This window comes from Papio anubis, chromosome 1 (assembly GCF_008728515.1).
Source record: "Papio anubis isolate 15944 chromosome 1, Panubis1.0, whole genome shotgun sequence".
In the NCBI taxonomy this organism is placed as follows: Eukaryota; Metazoa; Chordata; class Mammalia; order Primates; family Cercopithecidae; genus Papio; species Papio anubis.
This window is the reverse complement of record NC_044976.1, coordinates 84,082,819-84,101,031: the sequence shown is the minus strand read 5'-3', so window position 1 is coordinate 84,101,031 and position 18,213 is coordinate 84,082,819. Positions and strand designations below refer to the sequence as shown.

Genomic DNA, 18,213 nt, shown 5'->3' with positions numbered 1-18,213 from the left:
GTAATCCCAGCATTTTGGGAGGCCGAGGTGGGCAGATCACAAGGTCAAGAGATTGAGACCATCTTGGCTAACACAGTGAAACCCCGTTTCTACTAAAACTACAGAAAAATTCGCTGGGTGTGGTAGCACGCACCTGTAGTCCCAGCTACTCAGGAGGCTGAGGCAGGAGAATCACTTGACCCGGGATGCCAAGGTTGCAGTGAACTGAGATCACACCACTGCACTCCAGCCAGGCCACAGAGTGAGAATCCATCTCAAAAAAAAGAAAAGAAAAAAAGAAATGATGTCTAAAAACTAGATCCTAGGGCTCTCTAATGTTTAAAGATCAGAAAGGTGAGGGCGAACTAGCAAAGAAAACAAAGCAGCAGCTATCACTGAGATAAGAGGAAAACTAGATTAATGTGGTGCCCTGAAAATCAAGCAAAGAAAATGTTTGGCAGAGGAGGAGGGAAGGGATTAACTGAGTCAATGTTAAGTAAAGCAAAGACTGAGAAAGACTACTGAATTTAGCAATGCAGACATCATTGAGGAGCTTCAACAAGAGCATTTTAGAGGAATGGTAGTAGTTAAAACCTTATCAGATTTTAAGAGAAAAGGATAATGCTAGGAACTTTTCATTCCCAGTAATGAAGCAGGTAATTCATATTACCTGGCTAAATTAATTTTTGAAGTTAAAAGCATAAAATAAATAACAAACAGCAATGAACTTTCAAGCTGAGACTTTAAAGGAGACAGCAGAAAGTGAACCCAACATTTGGAGCTACTTTTGCCCCCAGTATGTTGAGAAGCTTGGAGGCTTCAGGAGGTAGGGGTCAAAAGTTAGAATCTGTGGCCCACCAAAGGTGAGGACTTAGGCTTTCAAAGGCCTGCACTCTAGTAGTAAGGATAAACTGGAAGAAAACGAACATTCATACAGACTGTAGCTTCACTTCACATCATCTGGATAGCTCAGAAAATCCCGAGCTTTGAACCTGTATTAAAATGATTCCAAACTGCTGGAACCTCCACATACCTGTCAGAAGCAAACAAAAATCTTATATAAAAGATAACATTATCCTAGGACTCAAATTATTTCCACAGGTAATTTCAAAAATGCAGTGTCCAGCACACAATCAACGACAGCCAAACACACAAGTTGACAAAACACCATGAATGAGAACTAGTAGAAACAGCAGACAACAAAAGCAGACTCAAAAGAGAGAAGAAAAGAAGTAGAATTTAAATCTGAAACTATAATGAACAAGATAAGTCTACTTTCTTTTTTTTTTCTTTCTTTGAGACAGAGTTTCACCCCAGTGCCTAGGCTGGAGTGCAGTGGCTTGATCTCGGCTCACTGCAACCTCCGCCTTCTGGCTTCAAGCAATTCTCCTGCCTCAGCCTCCCAAACAGCTGGGATTACAGGCGCCCACCACCGCACCTAGCTAATTTTTCTTTTTTGTGTGTTTTTTTTTTGTTTTGTTTTGTTTTGGGTTTTTTTGTATTTTTAGTAGAGACAGGGTTTCACCGTGTTGGCCAGACTGGTCTTAAACCCCTGACCTCGTGATCTTCCCGCCTCAGCCTCCTAAGGTGCTGGGATTACAGGCATGAGCCACCGCACCCAGCCAACTTTTGATATTTCCTATAGTAGAAACCAAAACAAATTTTAAAACTATTCATGTGTCAATTGCTTTAAAATATCAACAAACCCATTATATGTTAATATATTTTTCTAAAACTTAACTATATTTTCCAAAACAAAAAAAATAATAAGAAGGGTGACCCAGTTTTACACTTTTGTGCATTTCTGTAATGTCTGGATTAATAGATTACAGCTAAATTCTCATATTTGTTTTAAGATAAGTCTTCTATAGGAACACAGTTTATTCACTATAATAAGAGAGAAGGTAGGCCAGGTGCCATGGCTCACGCCTGTAATCCCAACACTTTGGGAGACTGAGGTAGATGAATAACTTGAGGCCAACATTTTTTTCAATAAATTTGAGACCAGCCAGGCCAACATGGTGAAACTTCATCTCTACTAAAAATAGAAAAATTAGCCAGCCGTGGTGGAATGTGCATGTGGTCCCAGCTACCCAGGAGGCTAAGGTGGGAGGATCTCCTGAGCCTGCAGGGGGTGGAGGTTGCAGTGAGCCAAGATCTTGCCACTGCACTCCATCCTGGGCGACAGAGTGAGAGAGAAATTCCTATTTCAAAAAGAGAGAGAGAGAGAGAAGGTAGAATATATGTGCACAAGCACAAACATGTGGATAGATATGATAGTGGGAGTTTATATAAGTTACATAAATTTTCTTCAGATTCCTTCAGTTGTCTCATTGAAATTGGAAGGTTATGAGTTGAGGATAAGAATGAATGAATAGATATAAGATAGTTAACTATCTTAGTGATAGAGGGAATAAACTCTGGAAACACCATATTACTGTCTGGCAACTTTACAGACACATTCGAATTTGAAGGAGGCCCATCACAACAGTTGTGTTTTTCTCCTACCACTTTTTTTCTGTGCAGGTATAGGCACAGGTTAGGGAGAAACTTATGTAGGATTGGGGATTTATAAGACAAGTAGAGTGAAATGAGGCAGGGCAAGGGTGTTAAGGAAGTTCATAAGGACATTACTACAGTAAAGGACTGTAGATTTTTAAGCTGGGTAAGAAGGGAAGTGAACATATGATCATTAGGGACAATGAAAAAGTGATAGTAGGTCCTCATGAAAGTGAAGAATTATTGGAGTTAGGACACCAGAGGGAATGAACTGGAAAGAGAAGAGAAATGAAATTATGGAGGAGATGCAGTTGTTGGTAATAACAAAAGGTAGGATATGGCCTTGGAAGTTAATGGTTAAAGTAAGGTACGAGGGTAGGGGGAGGGTACAAGATCATTGGTGGAAAAGTAAGAGGGTTGGGGAGGATACAGTTCAGAGAACTGAAGGCCAACATATTGAAAGCATCATCTACATGGATTTAAAATCACCAAGAATTAGGTCATAAGGAGATTTTCTGAAAGTGATAATAGGCTAAAATTGTCAAAGAAAAATAGTAAATGATTACACCAGGAGGGACTAATGAGTGATAGAATGTGATTATAGTAATTTCAGTATGGAGTATTTTCAGGGAGAAAGTGGAAAGAATGGTCTGAAAGTAGCAATGAAGAGCAAGAAAGATGCCTTCCTACCTTCAGGCATAACACTGTGGAGGCTACAAGAGAAGCAGTGTCCTCAGGGAAGAGCTAGTTTTGAGTCAGAACATTTAGGCTCACAAGATATATCATGGTGCAGGACTTTATCTCTAACTCAGCATACCTTGAAAGAAATTATGGAGCCCTTATCAGTTCACTATTGTAGAATATAACACCTGAATTCAAAGCATTTCACCCCATATAACAATAAAAATTTGCTTGATGAAAAACCTGTTATAAAGAACTTTTTTATTATTAGCTCATATAGTAGTCAGATAGTATTTCTTGGAAGACAAGAGAAGATGAAAGAAGATATATGTTTACTCCATTAGGTAAGACTGGAAGCCCTCATCAGTTTCTGATGAAAAATTCAGCTGTACTTTCTACAAACTTTATGAAATATTCAAAATTCTGAAGATAAGGGACTAGGAATGGTGGACCTCCTTCACCCCTTTCTTCTGTATTTCAATATATCATTGGTTCTCCAGATGTGATCCTGGGCCAGAATTAGATGCTGTTGACATGCAGATTCTTAAGCCCCACGCCAGACTTAATAAATCAGCGACTGTCAAGGGTAGGGCCCAGCTATGTGTGTTTTAGTGATGGTTTGATGCACACTAAAGTTTGAACACTGCTGCAGCTGAGGACCATTTCTACCCTTTGAGCTACCAATTCAGCAAGTAAGCATATTGAGGGATTAGTAGAATAGTAGAGGGGAGAATATTTGAGGATGTTTTGGAAGCTAGAGGAAGCTCAGGATGAGCTAGAGGAATCTTTGCTATGGAATAAAAGTGGAATGAACAAAGACTTCTGCCTACTGTAGAAAAAATGACATTTGACAAAAACTGTTGAATTTTCTTGCCTTTTTAATGCAGGAAAACAGGGCTGCCTTATTCAAAAATTCCTGTCCCTTGTATTTGGACTAAGATGCTGTTTTACTATTCTCAGTCTATTAGTCTGGAATTAAGATGCTAGCCCATTGCTTTTCAATCTAAGTATTTTCTGTAGTCTGAGTTTAGGCCCAGTTTTATTCTCTTGGGCACTCAATGGAGTAAAGACTGGTAGAATTTCACTAGCTATAGGGACTTCAGTTTTTCCCACTGAATGATAAAGTGGGAAAATCTGAAAGAGTACAAAAATGATAAACATTTAATTGTATGGTTTTTTTATGAAAACAAAAATGTTTTCTTATTTTTATTTTACTTATCAGTATTATACATAAAGATGTATTTTTCCTTCAAAAGATCGAAGTTGTTTCTATTATAAAACAAAATGTTCATTTGAAACACTGTAATGATGTATAACAGAAATATACAAATATACTTCATTAAGTTCAACTTTTCTATTAACTATGTAACTTTAAACAATTCACTTTTAGTTGCTGAACACATCTTCTTATCTGTAGAGTGAAACAATTCAGCAATTCTATCATTTTGATTAAAATTATGAAACACTCAAATTGATAGTTATGTGAAAAATACAGCATTTTTAGTATCAATTTTACATAATGCTTGTAGCATTCATTCATTCACTAAATGTAAGTATATCATCTTCTATGTTTTTAACAGGTAAGACTGTGATAATATGTATTTAAAGTATCATGATAATTTATAAGGATGTGGCGGGCACAGTGGCTTACGCCTGTAATCCCAACATTTTGGGAGGTCGAAGTGGGCAGATCACTTGAGGTCAGAAGTTCAAGGCCAGCCTGGCCAACATGGTGAAACCCCATCTCTACTGCAAATACAAAAATCAGCTGGGCGTGGTGGCACATTCCTGTAATCCCAGCTACTCAGGAGGTTGAGGCATGAGAATCACTTAAACCCAGGAGGTGGAGGTTACAGTGAGCCAAGATCACACCACTGCACTCCAGCCTGAGTGACAGAGTGAGACTCTCTCTCAAAAAAAAAAAAAAAAAAAAAAAAAATTACAAGGATTATGTCATTTAGTAACTTTATGTTTTACTATAAATTATTAGGAAAATACTGGATTGATCCAAATCTCGGCTGTCCTTCAGATGCCATTGAGGTTTTCTGCAATTTCAGTGCTGGTGGCCAGACATGCTTACCTCCTGTCTCTGTAACAAAGGTATGTTACTGAATTTTAAAATATATGTTGTTATATTGCACAGTATCAGTGAAAAGTTATTTTTAAAATTCTATCTCTTTAAATAATTATGAATTTTAAGAATGAAAGCAAAGATTTTTCTCTATTATGTATGAGAAATAAATATGCTATTTTTAAAAACTAGTTAATCACAGTAAATCTTGACATTTTGATTGTGTCTTTTTATGATTTAGCTTAGTTTGGCTTACTCTACTGATCATGGTTTTTAAATTCCTTTTAAAATTGTGCAACATATGCTATGTTTTTATGCATACACACACATTAGAAATTTCTTAAACAGCTGTAGTGTTTGTAACCAGTAATCAGTTACCTGAAGTTTTGCTGAAAATTATATTATAATCATTAAAAAAGAGAATTTTGCCACAAAATCTTGCTATTTGTGGTTATTAGGCACACAATAACCTTTCTTAAACATCCACAGAATACTACTAAAAACTTCTTTCATGAATAATTCTATAAATCAAACGTTTAGAACGAATGCATGTTAGTTTGTTAAACTAACATATAACACTGGGAGTTATAACAAATATTTATAAAACCTAAATCCTAGCTGTACCTATAACATATATTGAAACCAAAACTGTTTCTTTATTTTTCTGATTAAACCAGCTTGATCTATGATCAAGAATTTCTCATTGACAAAGAACTGATACATGTGCCTATTGTGTGTTTTGTTCATCATAAAAAGACAGCAGATAAAATTCAATCTCTTTAGCTGCTGCTTATTGAACTGCCCTGTCCTCCTAAAACACCTCTCTTCATTAACCAGGGCATTCCATCAATTTATCTTAATAGGCATTCACCATTATCGCCCCTGAAATAAAAGAGGGAAGAATTCTTCCATTCCTAGGGAATCATGAACCTCTAATAAAGAGCAGCATGATAGTCCTACTTCCAAAATATCCATATCATCATCCTCATTCCAATGGAAATTGGCCCAGGATTATCCAGAAGGAAAGAAGATGGGGCTGTGTGAACTGTGCAAAGGAAATAGGAGCAGTGGGGAAGCAGCACTCTAGTTCTTTCCATGACTGAATCACTTCTCCCATTTCTTCGATTCATAAACTCAACCCAAGGAAGACCAGAGAAGTGCTAGGATGAACAGTAGAGTGGGAATCAGGGACTGGGGTTCTAGTCTTTATTCCTCTATTAACCTAGGGAATAAAACTGTGATCCACCAGAGGGCCTGCTCTGTGCCAGGTACAATGCTAGGTAAATTACATTTGTCATTTTTAATCCTCATAACGACCATACCAGATTGGTGTTATACCCCACTTTACTGACAAGGAAATTAAGTCTCAGAAAGCTTAAATATTTTTTGCAAGTTTCTGACTCTTATCTGTAAAATGAAGGAATTGAATTACTTAAATTCTAACGTTCCTTATTATCTTTCCATGTATATGCCCTTCTTTTGCTTTTCCTCTCATTTCGTTTTTTTCTTTCTGTTTTTCTTTTTGTTGTTATTTTTCTTCTACATTACCTCATAACTGATATTTTTCTAACCTTATGCTTGAAAATTAGTACAAATTCCTCAGTAGGAACCATTTCTGTTCACTTACATTATGACCGTATCCCTGCTTGAATAATGCTAAAATAATAATAATAATGTCTGGAGCTATAGGAAGATCTGCCTTTCTGTTCAAGCCTGGGGAATGTGCAGTTTTCTTAACTCAGATACTGTCCTGTATTGTTCATTGTATTAGTTAACACTTGTTTATGAATTTCATTCATTCATTCAATAAATATTTATTAATGATCACTGTGTGAATGAAACTACATTAGGGGCTGGCAACACAAAGAATAGGGTTCTGTCCTTGTCCTTTAAGGCTCTCAAACTTAAAATTACTCAACCAGATTATTGTTACAACTTGTAACTCGTCTTCGGTAACTCTCACCAAAAAAAAAAATCAAAGGCAGAGACAGATCTCAGATTTTTATTTAAAAAAGTATTAAAGCATTAACCAAAAGCAAATTATTACTACATTTTATATAATGTGAAAATTATCATTATTTTATTAATATTATATGTAGTAGCCTGATGATATGAACTGGAACCAGTCCATACAGGCTCAGGAAAGCCAACTGTTAACATTTCTTTCCATTGCCATGTTCAGTGACCTCACCTTGGTAGTCTGAATTCAGCCGTGCCTGTAATCCCAGCACTTGGGAGTGCTTCTACCATAGGAGTCAGGAAATACTATAAATCATGGCTTTTCCCCCAAGAACCCGTGGTTAAACATTTACCAGCACACCATTGACTGGCATTTCCGTTCCAAGGAAAAGAGCTTTCTGGAGGCTGCCTTTGAAGGACTTTTCCTCAGATTTTCCTGAACTGTTAAGTTTCTCAATTGCCACATGTTATAACCTGCATATTGTTTCTATGACATTAGTTGGAGTTTGGAGTGGGGAAAGTCCAGATGAACTTCCTTCATTTATTGAGTTCGGAAGCCACCCATATCATCACCATTCACTGTCTAAACACCCCAAGGTGGACAAGCACACAAACAAGTGGCCCAGGATTGCCTATTGGTTTCAAGGGATGGAATGGCCAGATTTTTAAAGTAAATACTCTACTTGAACCTAAAGTGCTTTCAGATGACTGCAAGGTAAGAAAATGGCACTTTTAGAATTGTTAAGTATAACTGACTTAAAAGTGGTAAAACCATAAAATTAGGATAATTAGAGTAAGACTTTAATTACAAACTGCAGATACAGAAGGGTAGTAAGTTTTAATGTGCCTGACTTGTAACTGCATTTTTTAGAATCAATCATTTGTTTATATCATACCTTATCAACTTGTGTCATACCAATTGGTCTTAGATTTTTACATGCAAAACAGGTGTTAATATGTAAATTTAATTTTTATTCCCTATGTGAAATAATTATACCTGGATAGGTGGATAGATAGACAGATAGATAAATGATAAATAGATAGTGTTTTTGGATAAATATTTTCATGTGTTTTCACTGCTGTAATTCTACATCTCATTATTGCATAAAAAGCAAGTTATAGAGGCAAGTAAGTTTTATTTCATTCTGTCGATCCCTGTACCTGATACCAAATATGGGTATAATTACATATTGACTGGCCCCACCAGTAAGTATTTGGTTGTAGCCTTTTTTTTTTCCATTAAAACTAAATAATGGGGCCAGGCGTGATGGCTCATGCCTGTAATCCTAGCACTTTGGGAGGCCTAGGCAGTCAGATCACTTGAAGTCAAGAATTCAAGACCAGCCTGGCCAACGTGGTGAAACCCAGTCTCTAGTAAAAATATAAAAAATAGCCAGGCATGGTGGCAGGTACCTGTGATCCCAGCTACTTGGGAGACTGAGGCAGGAGAATCACTTGAACCCAGGAGGCAGAAGTTGCATTGAGCCAAGATCACACCACTGCATTCCAGCCTGGGCGACAGAGTAAGACTCTGTCTCAAAAAAAAAAAAAAAAAAAAAAAAAAAAAAAAAAAAATTAAATTAAATTAAATAATGGGGCTGGGTACTGTGGGGCACATCTGTAATCCCAGCACTTAGGGAGGCTGAGGTGGGTGGTTCACTTGAGGCCAAGAGTTTGAGACCAGCCTGGCCAACATAGAGAAACTCCGTCTCTACTAAAAATACAAAAATTAGCCAGGCATGGTGGCACACGCCTATAATCCCAGCTACTCAGGAGGCTGAGCCGCAAGAATTGCTTGAACCTGGGAGGGAGAGGCTGCAGTGAGCCAAGATTGTGCCACAGCACTCCAGCCTGGGCGACAGAGCGAGACTCCGTCTCAAAAAAAAATAAGACTTAATGAGTGAATCTAATGGTATTTTGTTATCATACCAAGCTTATGACTTTAGACAAGTAATTTATTTTCAATGAGCTTCAATTGCCTTAACTTTAAAATAAAATTTATAGCTTAATCTCTAAAGTTCCTTCAAAATTTAAAATTTCTATCATGATAATTCTGTGAATAAGTGAATTAGCTCCTAAATAACAGCTCCACAAAACTCATCAATTGTGTTTCTCTGTTGTGTCTGGTTGAATCTTAATCATCGGATATTTTATGATATGTTTTTGTTCCATAGAATTTATTAGAAACAGAAGAGCATATACTAATAAGAGAAAGAGAAAGCCATGGAAGGAAGAGAAGAAAGAGGGAAACTGTATAAATAGGCAGCTACAGAATGGGGGAGAAAAAAGAAACCTAGAAGATGATTGCACATAATTATAATTTTAATTATTTCTGACTGAGGTGCTTCTGTTTATTTTCTACCTAAAATGCAGAGGTTGAAATAGCTCGTTCCCTTTTATCAAAGAAAAATATCCATCCTGAAGAATCAGTCCCAAATAAAGGAATACAGAACAGATGGTTATTACTCGTGTTAGGAATATTGCAGTCTTTTAATTCATATCTGGTCCAATGATTCACAGAGAGTTGAAGCAGAAGCCTGGCCTTAGCCTCTGGAAGTGAAAAATTAGAACACACAATGCCATCCTAAAGAAAGGAATAAACCCAGGTTTTCAATTAATAGTAGTAATTTTACCATTTATTGAGCATTGTTCTAGGCACTTTCCATTCATTATCTCTAATCCTTAAAACAAGTTCACATTATCTGTGAAAGGCATTGTCTACTGAAAGTGACTGCTAATGAAATGCATATGAAAGCATTTTGTTCTTATTTTACAGATTCAAGATGGCAGCTGGCATAAGGCAACATTTCTTTTTCACACCCAGGAACCTAATCAACTTCCAGTGATTGAAGTACAAAAACTTCCTCATCTCAAAACTGAACGAAAGTATTACATTGAAAGCAGTTCTGTATGCTTTCTGTAAAGTCTCTGAATGAGTTCCGAATTCAGGCTGTTGGCCAGATAATTGCTGCAGAGGGAGAAATGAGACAGAAAGATACTGTCATTATGAAATGCATGTAATAAAGCATTGGCTAAATCTTAAAGAATCTCAGGAAGAACAGACTTCCTCCTAAGAAGGAGAAAAGGCATTTTTAAAGGACTATGATTGATAAAGTATTTAATTCTTTTAAAAATTATATTGATCTCAGCTTTTTTAGAGAATTCCCTAGAACTAAAAATGTATAAATATGGAATTCTTCAGGGTATCTTTTATTTTTGACTGAGTGCATAATACCCATTAGACAGCTGGAGATGCAGAGCACTATGGAGCAATACTGGCTAATGCTTCCAAATGTGCACTGCTTCTGTCTAAAAATTACAAGCCACAGTCTAATATGCCTTATTTTCCAAAACACTAAGCTGTATTCAGGTCCCTGATGGGCATATACATCTTAGCCGGTGATACACTACCTCTTACGTGTTGCCTCTTTGTGTTGCTTGGTGCTCTTTCGAAAACAAGGTGCTTATGGCTTTCATAGACTATTTCCTTTTTCATCTTTACCACTCTTTAAAAGTGTATGTACTGGTTACATCAAGATATGTTTTGGTTGTTAGTACTTATTTTAAATTGTTTGGTCACACACTTAATAACACGTAAAACTATTTATGTGAAGTCCTTGTTTTATTTTAAAATTCTCTTTGTGTATATGGAATCAAAGCCAGCACATTGTAACCTGTGCTTGTACACAAAAGAATTGGGAGATTTCTTTGTTTTTATTTTTTAAATTGTTGTAAAAATTATTATAGGCCAGCTACATCTAGTAGTAGGTTTGGGGTAGAGATTGGGGGTTGTGCCATACTGTTTTTAAAGTTCACGATCATCTGGAATGATACTTTGTATATATATATTTTGTAAAGTTTTAATTCAGCAAATTTTTTTTAATTGCTGCTGTTTTAAATTATAAAAACTTTATATTTCTGCTTTGTAGAAATTATATGTTTTTGTAGTATTCATAGATTTTCTTTCACTGTACTTAAATCTAGTGTTAGTACTTAAAAAAATTTAATTTACCAGTCTTTAAAGCAACATCCAGGAAAAAAAAGTATTTTCCCATTTAAAATAGGCTCAGCCAGTTCAATGTCTCCTTGTTATCAGAGAAATGTTAGTTCAATATTGAAAGAAAAATATTATACCTCTTGGTATCTAGAAAAGCTTGTTCATCCATTATAAATATATCTTTAGCCACAGCAAACCACACTTAACCTATCTATAATAAAAATGTGCTTTAAATCATTTTGGGTGGTATTTGTTTTTCCTCTTTTGTTGCAATATGCTTTTATTATTTATAATAGCCCATCTGGCATAGCCTTTCTGTGTTATGTATATCTATATTGTTAAGAAGTATCTTTTATATACCTGCAAAAGGATTATAGGACCTATTTCCATGACAAAAATAAACTCTCACATATATGATCAAATGACTTTCAACAAGTGTGCCAATACCATTCAATGGAGAAAGGACAGTCTTTTCAACAAAGGGTTCTGGGAAAACTGGATAGCCACATGCCACAGAATGATGTTGAACCCTTACCTTATATTACATACAAAAAGTAACTGAAAATGGGAGCAAATATCTAAACAAAAGAGCTAAAACTATAAAACTCTTAGAAGAACACATAGGAGAAAATCCTTCATGACATTGGATTTGGCAATGATTTCTTGGAATGACACCGAAAGCACAGTCAACAAGAGAAAAAAATAGATAAATTGAACTCTCTGAATATTAAAAATTCTCTGTGCATCAAAGAACACTATGAAGAAAATGAAGAAGCAGCCCAAGGAATATGATAAAATATTTGCAAACCATATACCTGATAAGGGATTAATATCCAGAGTATATAAAGAACTCCAGTGACTCGACAGTAGAAGAACCAGCAACCCAGTTTAAAGAATGGGCAAAGGACTTGAATAAACATTTCTCCAAAGATATAGAAATGGCCAATGAATAAAAAGATTCTGGCTGGGCACAGTGGTTCATGCCTGTAATCCCAACACTTTGGGAGGTTGAGGTGTGAGGATTGCTTGAGTCCAGCAGTTCAAGACCAGCCTGGGAAACATAGACATGATCTCTACAAAAAAATTTTCTAAAAATTAGCCAGGAGTGGTGGCACACATTTGTAGTCCTAGCTATTTAGGAGGCTGAAGCAGGAGCATCACTTGAGCCCAGGAAGTTGAAGTTGTGGTGAGCCATGATCACACCACTGCATTCTAGCCTGGGTGACAGAGTGAGACCCTGTCTCAAAAAAAAAAAAAGGAAAGAGAAGAGAAAATGTCCCCAAATCAATAGTCATTGGGTAAATGCAAATCAAAACCACCAGGAGGTACCAATTCTGTGGTATAATGCAAAACTATATTTGCATTATCTCTGGTTCCTGGCACAGGATTCCTAAGACTCTTGGAATTTTCTAAGTGAAAGGAGTGTCTTTTGTTATTTATAATGAACTCTTTTCAATAACACCTGAGTTTATGTTAATAAGGTTTTTTTAGAGTGGGGCCCCTAATGAGCCTCAGGATGGAGCTGGTCCCCAGAAAGACCAAGTAATTAGAGGATTGAGACTTTCAATCCCACCTACTGACCCCTGGGATGAGGGGAGGGCAGGCCCCAGAGATGGAGCTCTGTAAAAATTCTTGAACAGTGAGATTTAGAGAGTTTTCTGTTTGGTGAACACATTAACTTGCTGGGAAGGTGATATGCCCAGTAGGGCATGGGAGCTCTGCACTACACTCCCCGTACTTTGCCCTGTGCATCTCTTTCAATGGACTGTTCCTAAGTTATAATAAGCTAGTAAACACAAGTACTAGTAATAATAAACTAGTAAACATAAATAAAGTGTTTCCCTGAGTTCTGTAAGCCATTCTAGCAAACTGTTGAACATGAGGGCGGCGTCATGGGAACCTACCACTTGTAGTTCATTGGTCAGAATTACAGATGGCCTCGGACTTGCAATTGGCATCTGAAGTGGGTACTGAACCCATTTATCTGTGGAATCTGATGCTAATTTCAGGCAGTGTCAGAATTGACTTTAATTGTTGGACATCCAAATTGGTGTCTGAAGAATTGGAGAACTGGTTGTTAGTTTTGGAAAGCACCCCAGAACTTTACATCCATTAGATGGCTATTTTAAAAATAAAAGGAAAATAACAAGTGTTCTCAAAGATGAGGAAAATTGAAAGCCCTGTGCATAGCTGGTGGGAATGTAAAATGGTACAACAATTGCACAGAATAGTTTGGTGGTTAAATAACTTTTTAAAAAGTTGTGTGTGGGGGTGTATCTATGTATATGTATATATATATGTATGTATAAAGCTATATATACATCTAGGTATATACCCAAAACAATTGAAAGCAGGGATTCAAATAAATACTTGTATATCAGTGTTTATGGGAAGCATTATTACAATAGCCAAAAGGGATAAAAAACCCAAATGTCGATAAATAGATGAACAGATAAACAAAATGTGGTATATACATACAATAGAATGTTATTCAGCCTTCGAAAGGAATGAAATTCTGTTATATGTTACAACATGGATGAACCTTGAAAATACTATGCTAAGTGAAATAAGCCAGACACAAAAGGACAAGTAGTGTCTGATTCCACTTATATGAGGTACCAAGAATAGACAAATTCATACAGACAAAAAGTATAATAGAGGTTACCAGAGGCCAGAGGAAGTGGGAATGAGATGGGAACTATCCTTTTTTTAATGAGTGCAGAGTTTTTGTTTGGAATGACAATGTTTTGGAGATAGACAATGATGATGGTTGCATAACAATGTTAATGTACTTATTGCTACTGAGTAATATGCTTTAAAATGATTAAAACAGTCAATTTTATGTTATGCATATTTTACCACAATTTTAAAAAATAGGGCCTTGGCAAAGATGTCGGTTTTTTCATTTGAAAAAGATAAAAATGGTTTTAAAATGAGCACAAAGGTTGAGTGTAAACTAAAGAAACCATATCCTACAATCTAGTTTCAGTCTACCTGCTATACATTCTCTTCCAAAAAAATAATAATAACTCAGTTTGGACTTACATGATTTTTCTAGAGATCATTTAAGAAACATAGAGAGGACAGAAATGCCTTGCTTTATGTTTTAAGTGTGTTCCTAAAATATCAAATTTGAAGCAAATTTCCATCAACTTAATCATAGGCAGTATAGTAGTTAGAAGTGCTCTGAGAATTCACTGTGTGATTTGGGGTGTATCATTGTAGGTTCATTGTCTCAGTTTCTTCTCTGTAAAATAGGGATAATAAAAATGCTTATCTCATTTGGTTGTTGAGTGGATTCAAAAAAGGAGAAATGCTTAAAACAGTGTCTGGCACAAAGTAATCACCATAAACATTAGTTGTTGCTATTTATTGCCATCATCATCATCATCATCGTTAAAGATTTAATAGTTCTATGATCATTATCACCAAAGAAGTTTGTGCTAAATCCCTTAATAAAATTATTCATCTTCTTTAAAGTCATGCTATCCCCATATTTTGTTGTATAAATATAGATTTTTATATATTATAATTACTATTTATTAAATATAAAGACTTTCTAAAAATGAAGTGCAGCATGTAATATATATAATTAAGAAAGGTGTTTTGCTTTTCTCCCCATTTTTATGTATTAATGTAAAAATTACAGTGGTTTGGCTGGGCACGGTAGCTCATGCCTGTAATCCCAGCACTTTGGGAGGCCGAGGCTGGCAGATCACCTGAGGTTGGGGGTTCCAGACTAGCCTGACCAACATGGAGAAACCCTGTCTCTACTAAAAATGCAAAAAATTAGCCGGGCATGGTGGCATATGCCTGTAATCCCAGCTACTCGGGAGGCTGAGGCAGAAGAATCACTTGAACCCGGGAGGCAAAGGTTGCAGTGAACCGAAATTGCACATTGCACTCCAACCTGGATGAAAAGAGTGAAACTCTGTCTCAAAAAAAAAGAAAAAAAAATTACAGTGGTTATTACAAAATAAATATCATGGACATTTTCTGTAATCTGAAACCATAGCAAAAGGAATATTGAACTTAGAGGCAGAAAACATGAATTAAGTTTCAACTCTCCCATTTATTGGTTTGCAGTACTTGGGTAAGTGACTAATTCTCTGTTATTATCTGTATTGGAATAGAGAGAGTAGGTAGGTATATAGAGTGTGTGTGTGTGTGTGTGTGTGTGTGTATGTGTGTGTTTTCTTTTTTGTCTATATTAGGAAGTGTGTTTTTGGTCTGCTTGTCCTATCAATTACATGAGAGAAGGGTGTTGAAATCTCCAACCATAACTGGGTTTGCCTGTTTCTCACTTTTTCTTGCTTATACTTGTAATTAGTTGCATTCAAATTCACAGTTGTTATATCCTATAATGTTCTGGCCAATGTTTAACAGCCAGCTCACTAAGAGGGAAGAAAGAGACAATCCCTAATTTGTTAGCATTTGCCCATTTCCATGGTGTAAATACTTGTACCATGGCTGATTTCAAGCTACAAATAGATTACAGAACATGAAGACAGGAAGAGATAACATGTTGGGTCTAAGAAGCTAGTCCAAGTTGGCTTTAGCCCACCATTGGTATATCATCCTGTTAGAATGATTATTCTATCATTATGAAATATCCCTTTTCTGCTTATTACCTTAATGTTTACTTTTTCTATTGTTTGTATAATTATACCAGTTTTCTTTTGGTTAGTGTCTGCATGGCATATCTTTGTCCATCCTTTTATTTTTAATCTTTCTGCATCCTTACCTTTATTGTGTTTCTTGTAAGCAGCATGTCATTGTATTTTTATTTGTAATCAATGTTGGCACCTTTAGACTTATTTAGGGTATTTGGTCTGTTTACATTTAATGTAATTACTGTTACATTTACATTTAAACCTGTTCTCTTACTATTATTGTGTATTTATCTCATCTCTGATTTGTTTCCTCTTTCCTCCTTTCTTGCCCTCCTTTTGAGTGGTAAAATATTTTTTTCTATATTTCCTCTTTTAGCTACTAGCCATACATTATTTTTATTTCCTTTTAGTGGCTACCCTAGAGACTACAGTGGTCACCTTCATATCCTTGACTTTATAGAGGCTGTACAAATTAATACTTTTCGTGATGGCTCATGCCTGTAATCCCAGCACTTTGGGAGGTCGAGGCAGGTGGATCCTTTGAGGTCAGGAGTTCAAGACTAGCCTGGCCAACATGGTGAAAGCCTGTCTCTACTAAAAATACAAAAAAAAATTAGCCGGGTGTGGTGGTACACACCTGTAATCCCAGCTACTTGGGAGGCTGAGGCAGGAGAATTGTTTGAACCCGGGAAGTGGAGGTTACAGTGAGCCAAGATCACACCACTGCACTGCAGCCCAGGTGATGGAGTGATATTCCATCACAAAAAAAAAAAAAAAAAAAATTAGTATTTCTCCACTTTTCAGACAATGCAAGCCCAGATCATGCTACTGCACTCCAGCCCAGGTGATGGAGTGAGACTCTATCTCAAAAATAAAATAAATAAATAAATAAACAAATAAATAATAAGTGCTTTTCCACTTTTCAGATAATACAAGAATATTACTACACTTTAATTCCATTTATCTCTTCCTGACATTATGTGGCACTACTCTCTGTATTTTTATTATACATATATTTAAAACTCTAAATATTTTAAACTGACCATTTCGTTTTTTCTGCCTACTTATCCTTTTCTATGCTTTATTTTTTGTTGTTTTTTAAAACATTTTTATTTATATATAACTGTTGGACATATTTTGGGGATGCATGTATTATTTGGGGGATACATATAATATTTTGATACATGTGTACAATGTGTAATGATCAAATTAAGGTAATAAGAACATCCATCACCTCAAACATTTATTTTTCCTTTGTGTTGGAAACTACTATTTTTAGTTGTTTGAAGAACCTCTATACTGTTTTCCATAATGGCTGTCCTACTTTACATTCCCACCAGCAATGTATGAGCATTCCCCTTTCTCCTCATCTCCTTGCCAACATTTATGTCTTTTTTATAGTAACCATTCTAAATGGGATAAGATGATATTTCATTGCACTTTTGATTTGCATTTCCCTAATGATTAGTGATGTTGAGAATTTTTTCATATCCCTGTTGGCCACTTATATATCTTTAGAGAAACATCTATTCAGCTTTTGTGCTGATTTTTTAATAGGATCATTGGGTTTTTTGCTATTGAGTCGGTCGAGTGCCTTAAATATTCTGGTTATTAGTCCCTTGTTGGATTGATCATTTTCAAATATTTTCTCTCATTCTGTGGGTTGTCTCTCTTTAATACCTTCACCCAGTGGTTCCCAAAGCTGCTTATACATCAAAAGTACCACCCAGATACACTTGTGAAAAATATAAATTGCCCAGAAACTCTCTCCATTTTGTTAAATACCTCTAGGGAGAGATCCAGAGATCTGTTTCTGATTAAGTACACCAGGTGATGCTGATGCAACAGTTCGTGGACAAGCATATGCAGTTTCTGAATTGCCTCAAAGTTGTGAATATAATGAAACATTTAGGCATCCTGGAAAAATTTGAGTAGTGTTATGGGAAGCCCAGAAGAAAGGATATTTGGGACACCCCTCAAATAATTTCACAAATTCTTTATAATACAGTATTGCTAAATTAAAAGTTCAATCTGGTAACTTCCGCTTCCTGAAAAGATAGCAAACTAACAAAGCTATTGTCTCCTGGAGTCTCCAAATCCATTCCTGAAGATGCCACATATATGGTGGGGCGGGGAGGGTGATAAATAATGAGCCTAACTAGGAAACTCTGAAAACCCTTAGGAGGTGAAAGGGAGTTGGGTCCATTGTGATGGAGAAAGGAAAGCCTGGAGGGATAAAGAGGGACACTAATGGAGGTAGAGGGTGGAATGAAAGGATAGAATCTCTGATTGTTCCCTTTTCTACCCTACATTAGCTTGGGTGGATCATGGCCCACCTCAACTCGAGATGGTTATAAAAACCAAAGTCAGCCTAACAAGTGTCTAAGGAGGCAGAAGAACACCAGGAAAACTGA

The 18,213-nt window shown here is 36.2% G+C and overlaps 1 protein-coding gene across 7 annotated transcripts in view; it reads left to right on the top strand.

Annotated features, from left to right (window-relative positions):
* Positions 1-11,423, top strand: part of COL24A1 (collagen type XXIV alpha 1 chain) — a 386,758-nt gene extending 375,335 nt beyond the window's left edge. For 4 of the 7 annotated variants that reach the window (XM_031650448.1, XM_031650446.1, XM_021943525.2 and 1 more), the window contains 3 exons: positions 5,150-5,259; positions 7,689-7,904; positions 9,966-11,423. In XM_031650448.1, coding sequence (XP_031506308.1) covers positions 5,150-5,259; positions 7,689-7,904; positions 9,966-10,112 — 473 coding nt within the window. In that variant the 3' untranslated portion in view covers positions 10,113-11,423. Of the gene's footprint in view, positions 1-1,080; positions 1,241-5,149; positions 5,260-7,688; positions 7,905-9,363; positions 9,463-9,965 lie in introns of those variants that run through there. The other 3 variants (XM_031650449.1, XM_031650451.1, XM_021943538.2) reach the window with 3 other exon arrangements.
* The last annotated feature ends 6,790 nt before the right edge of the window (positions 11,424-18,213 follow it).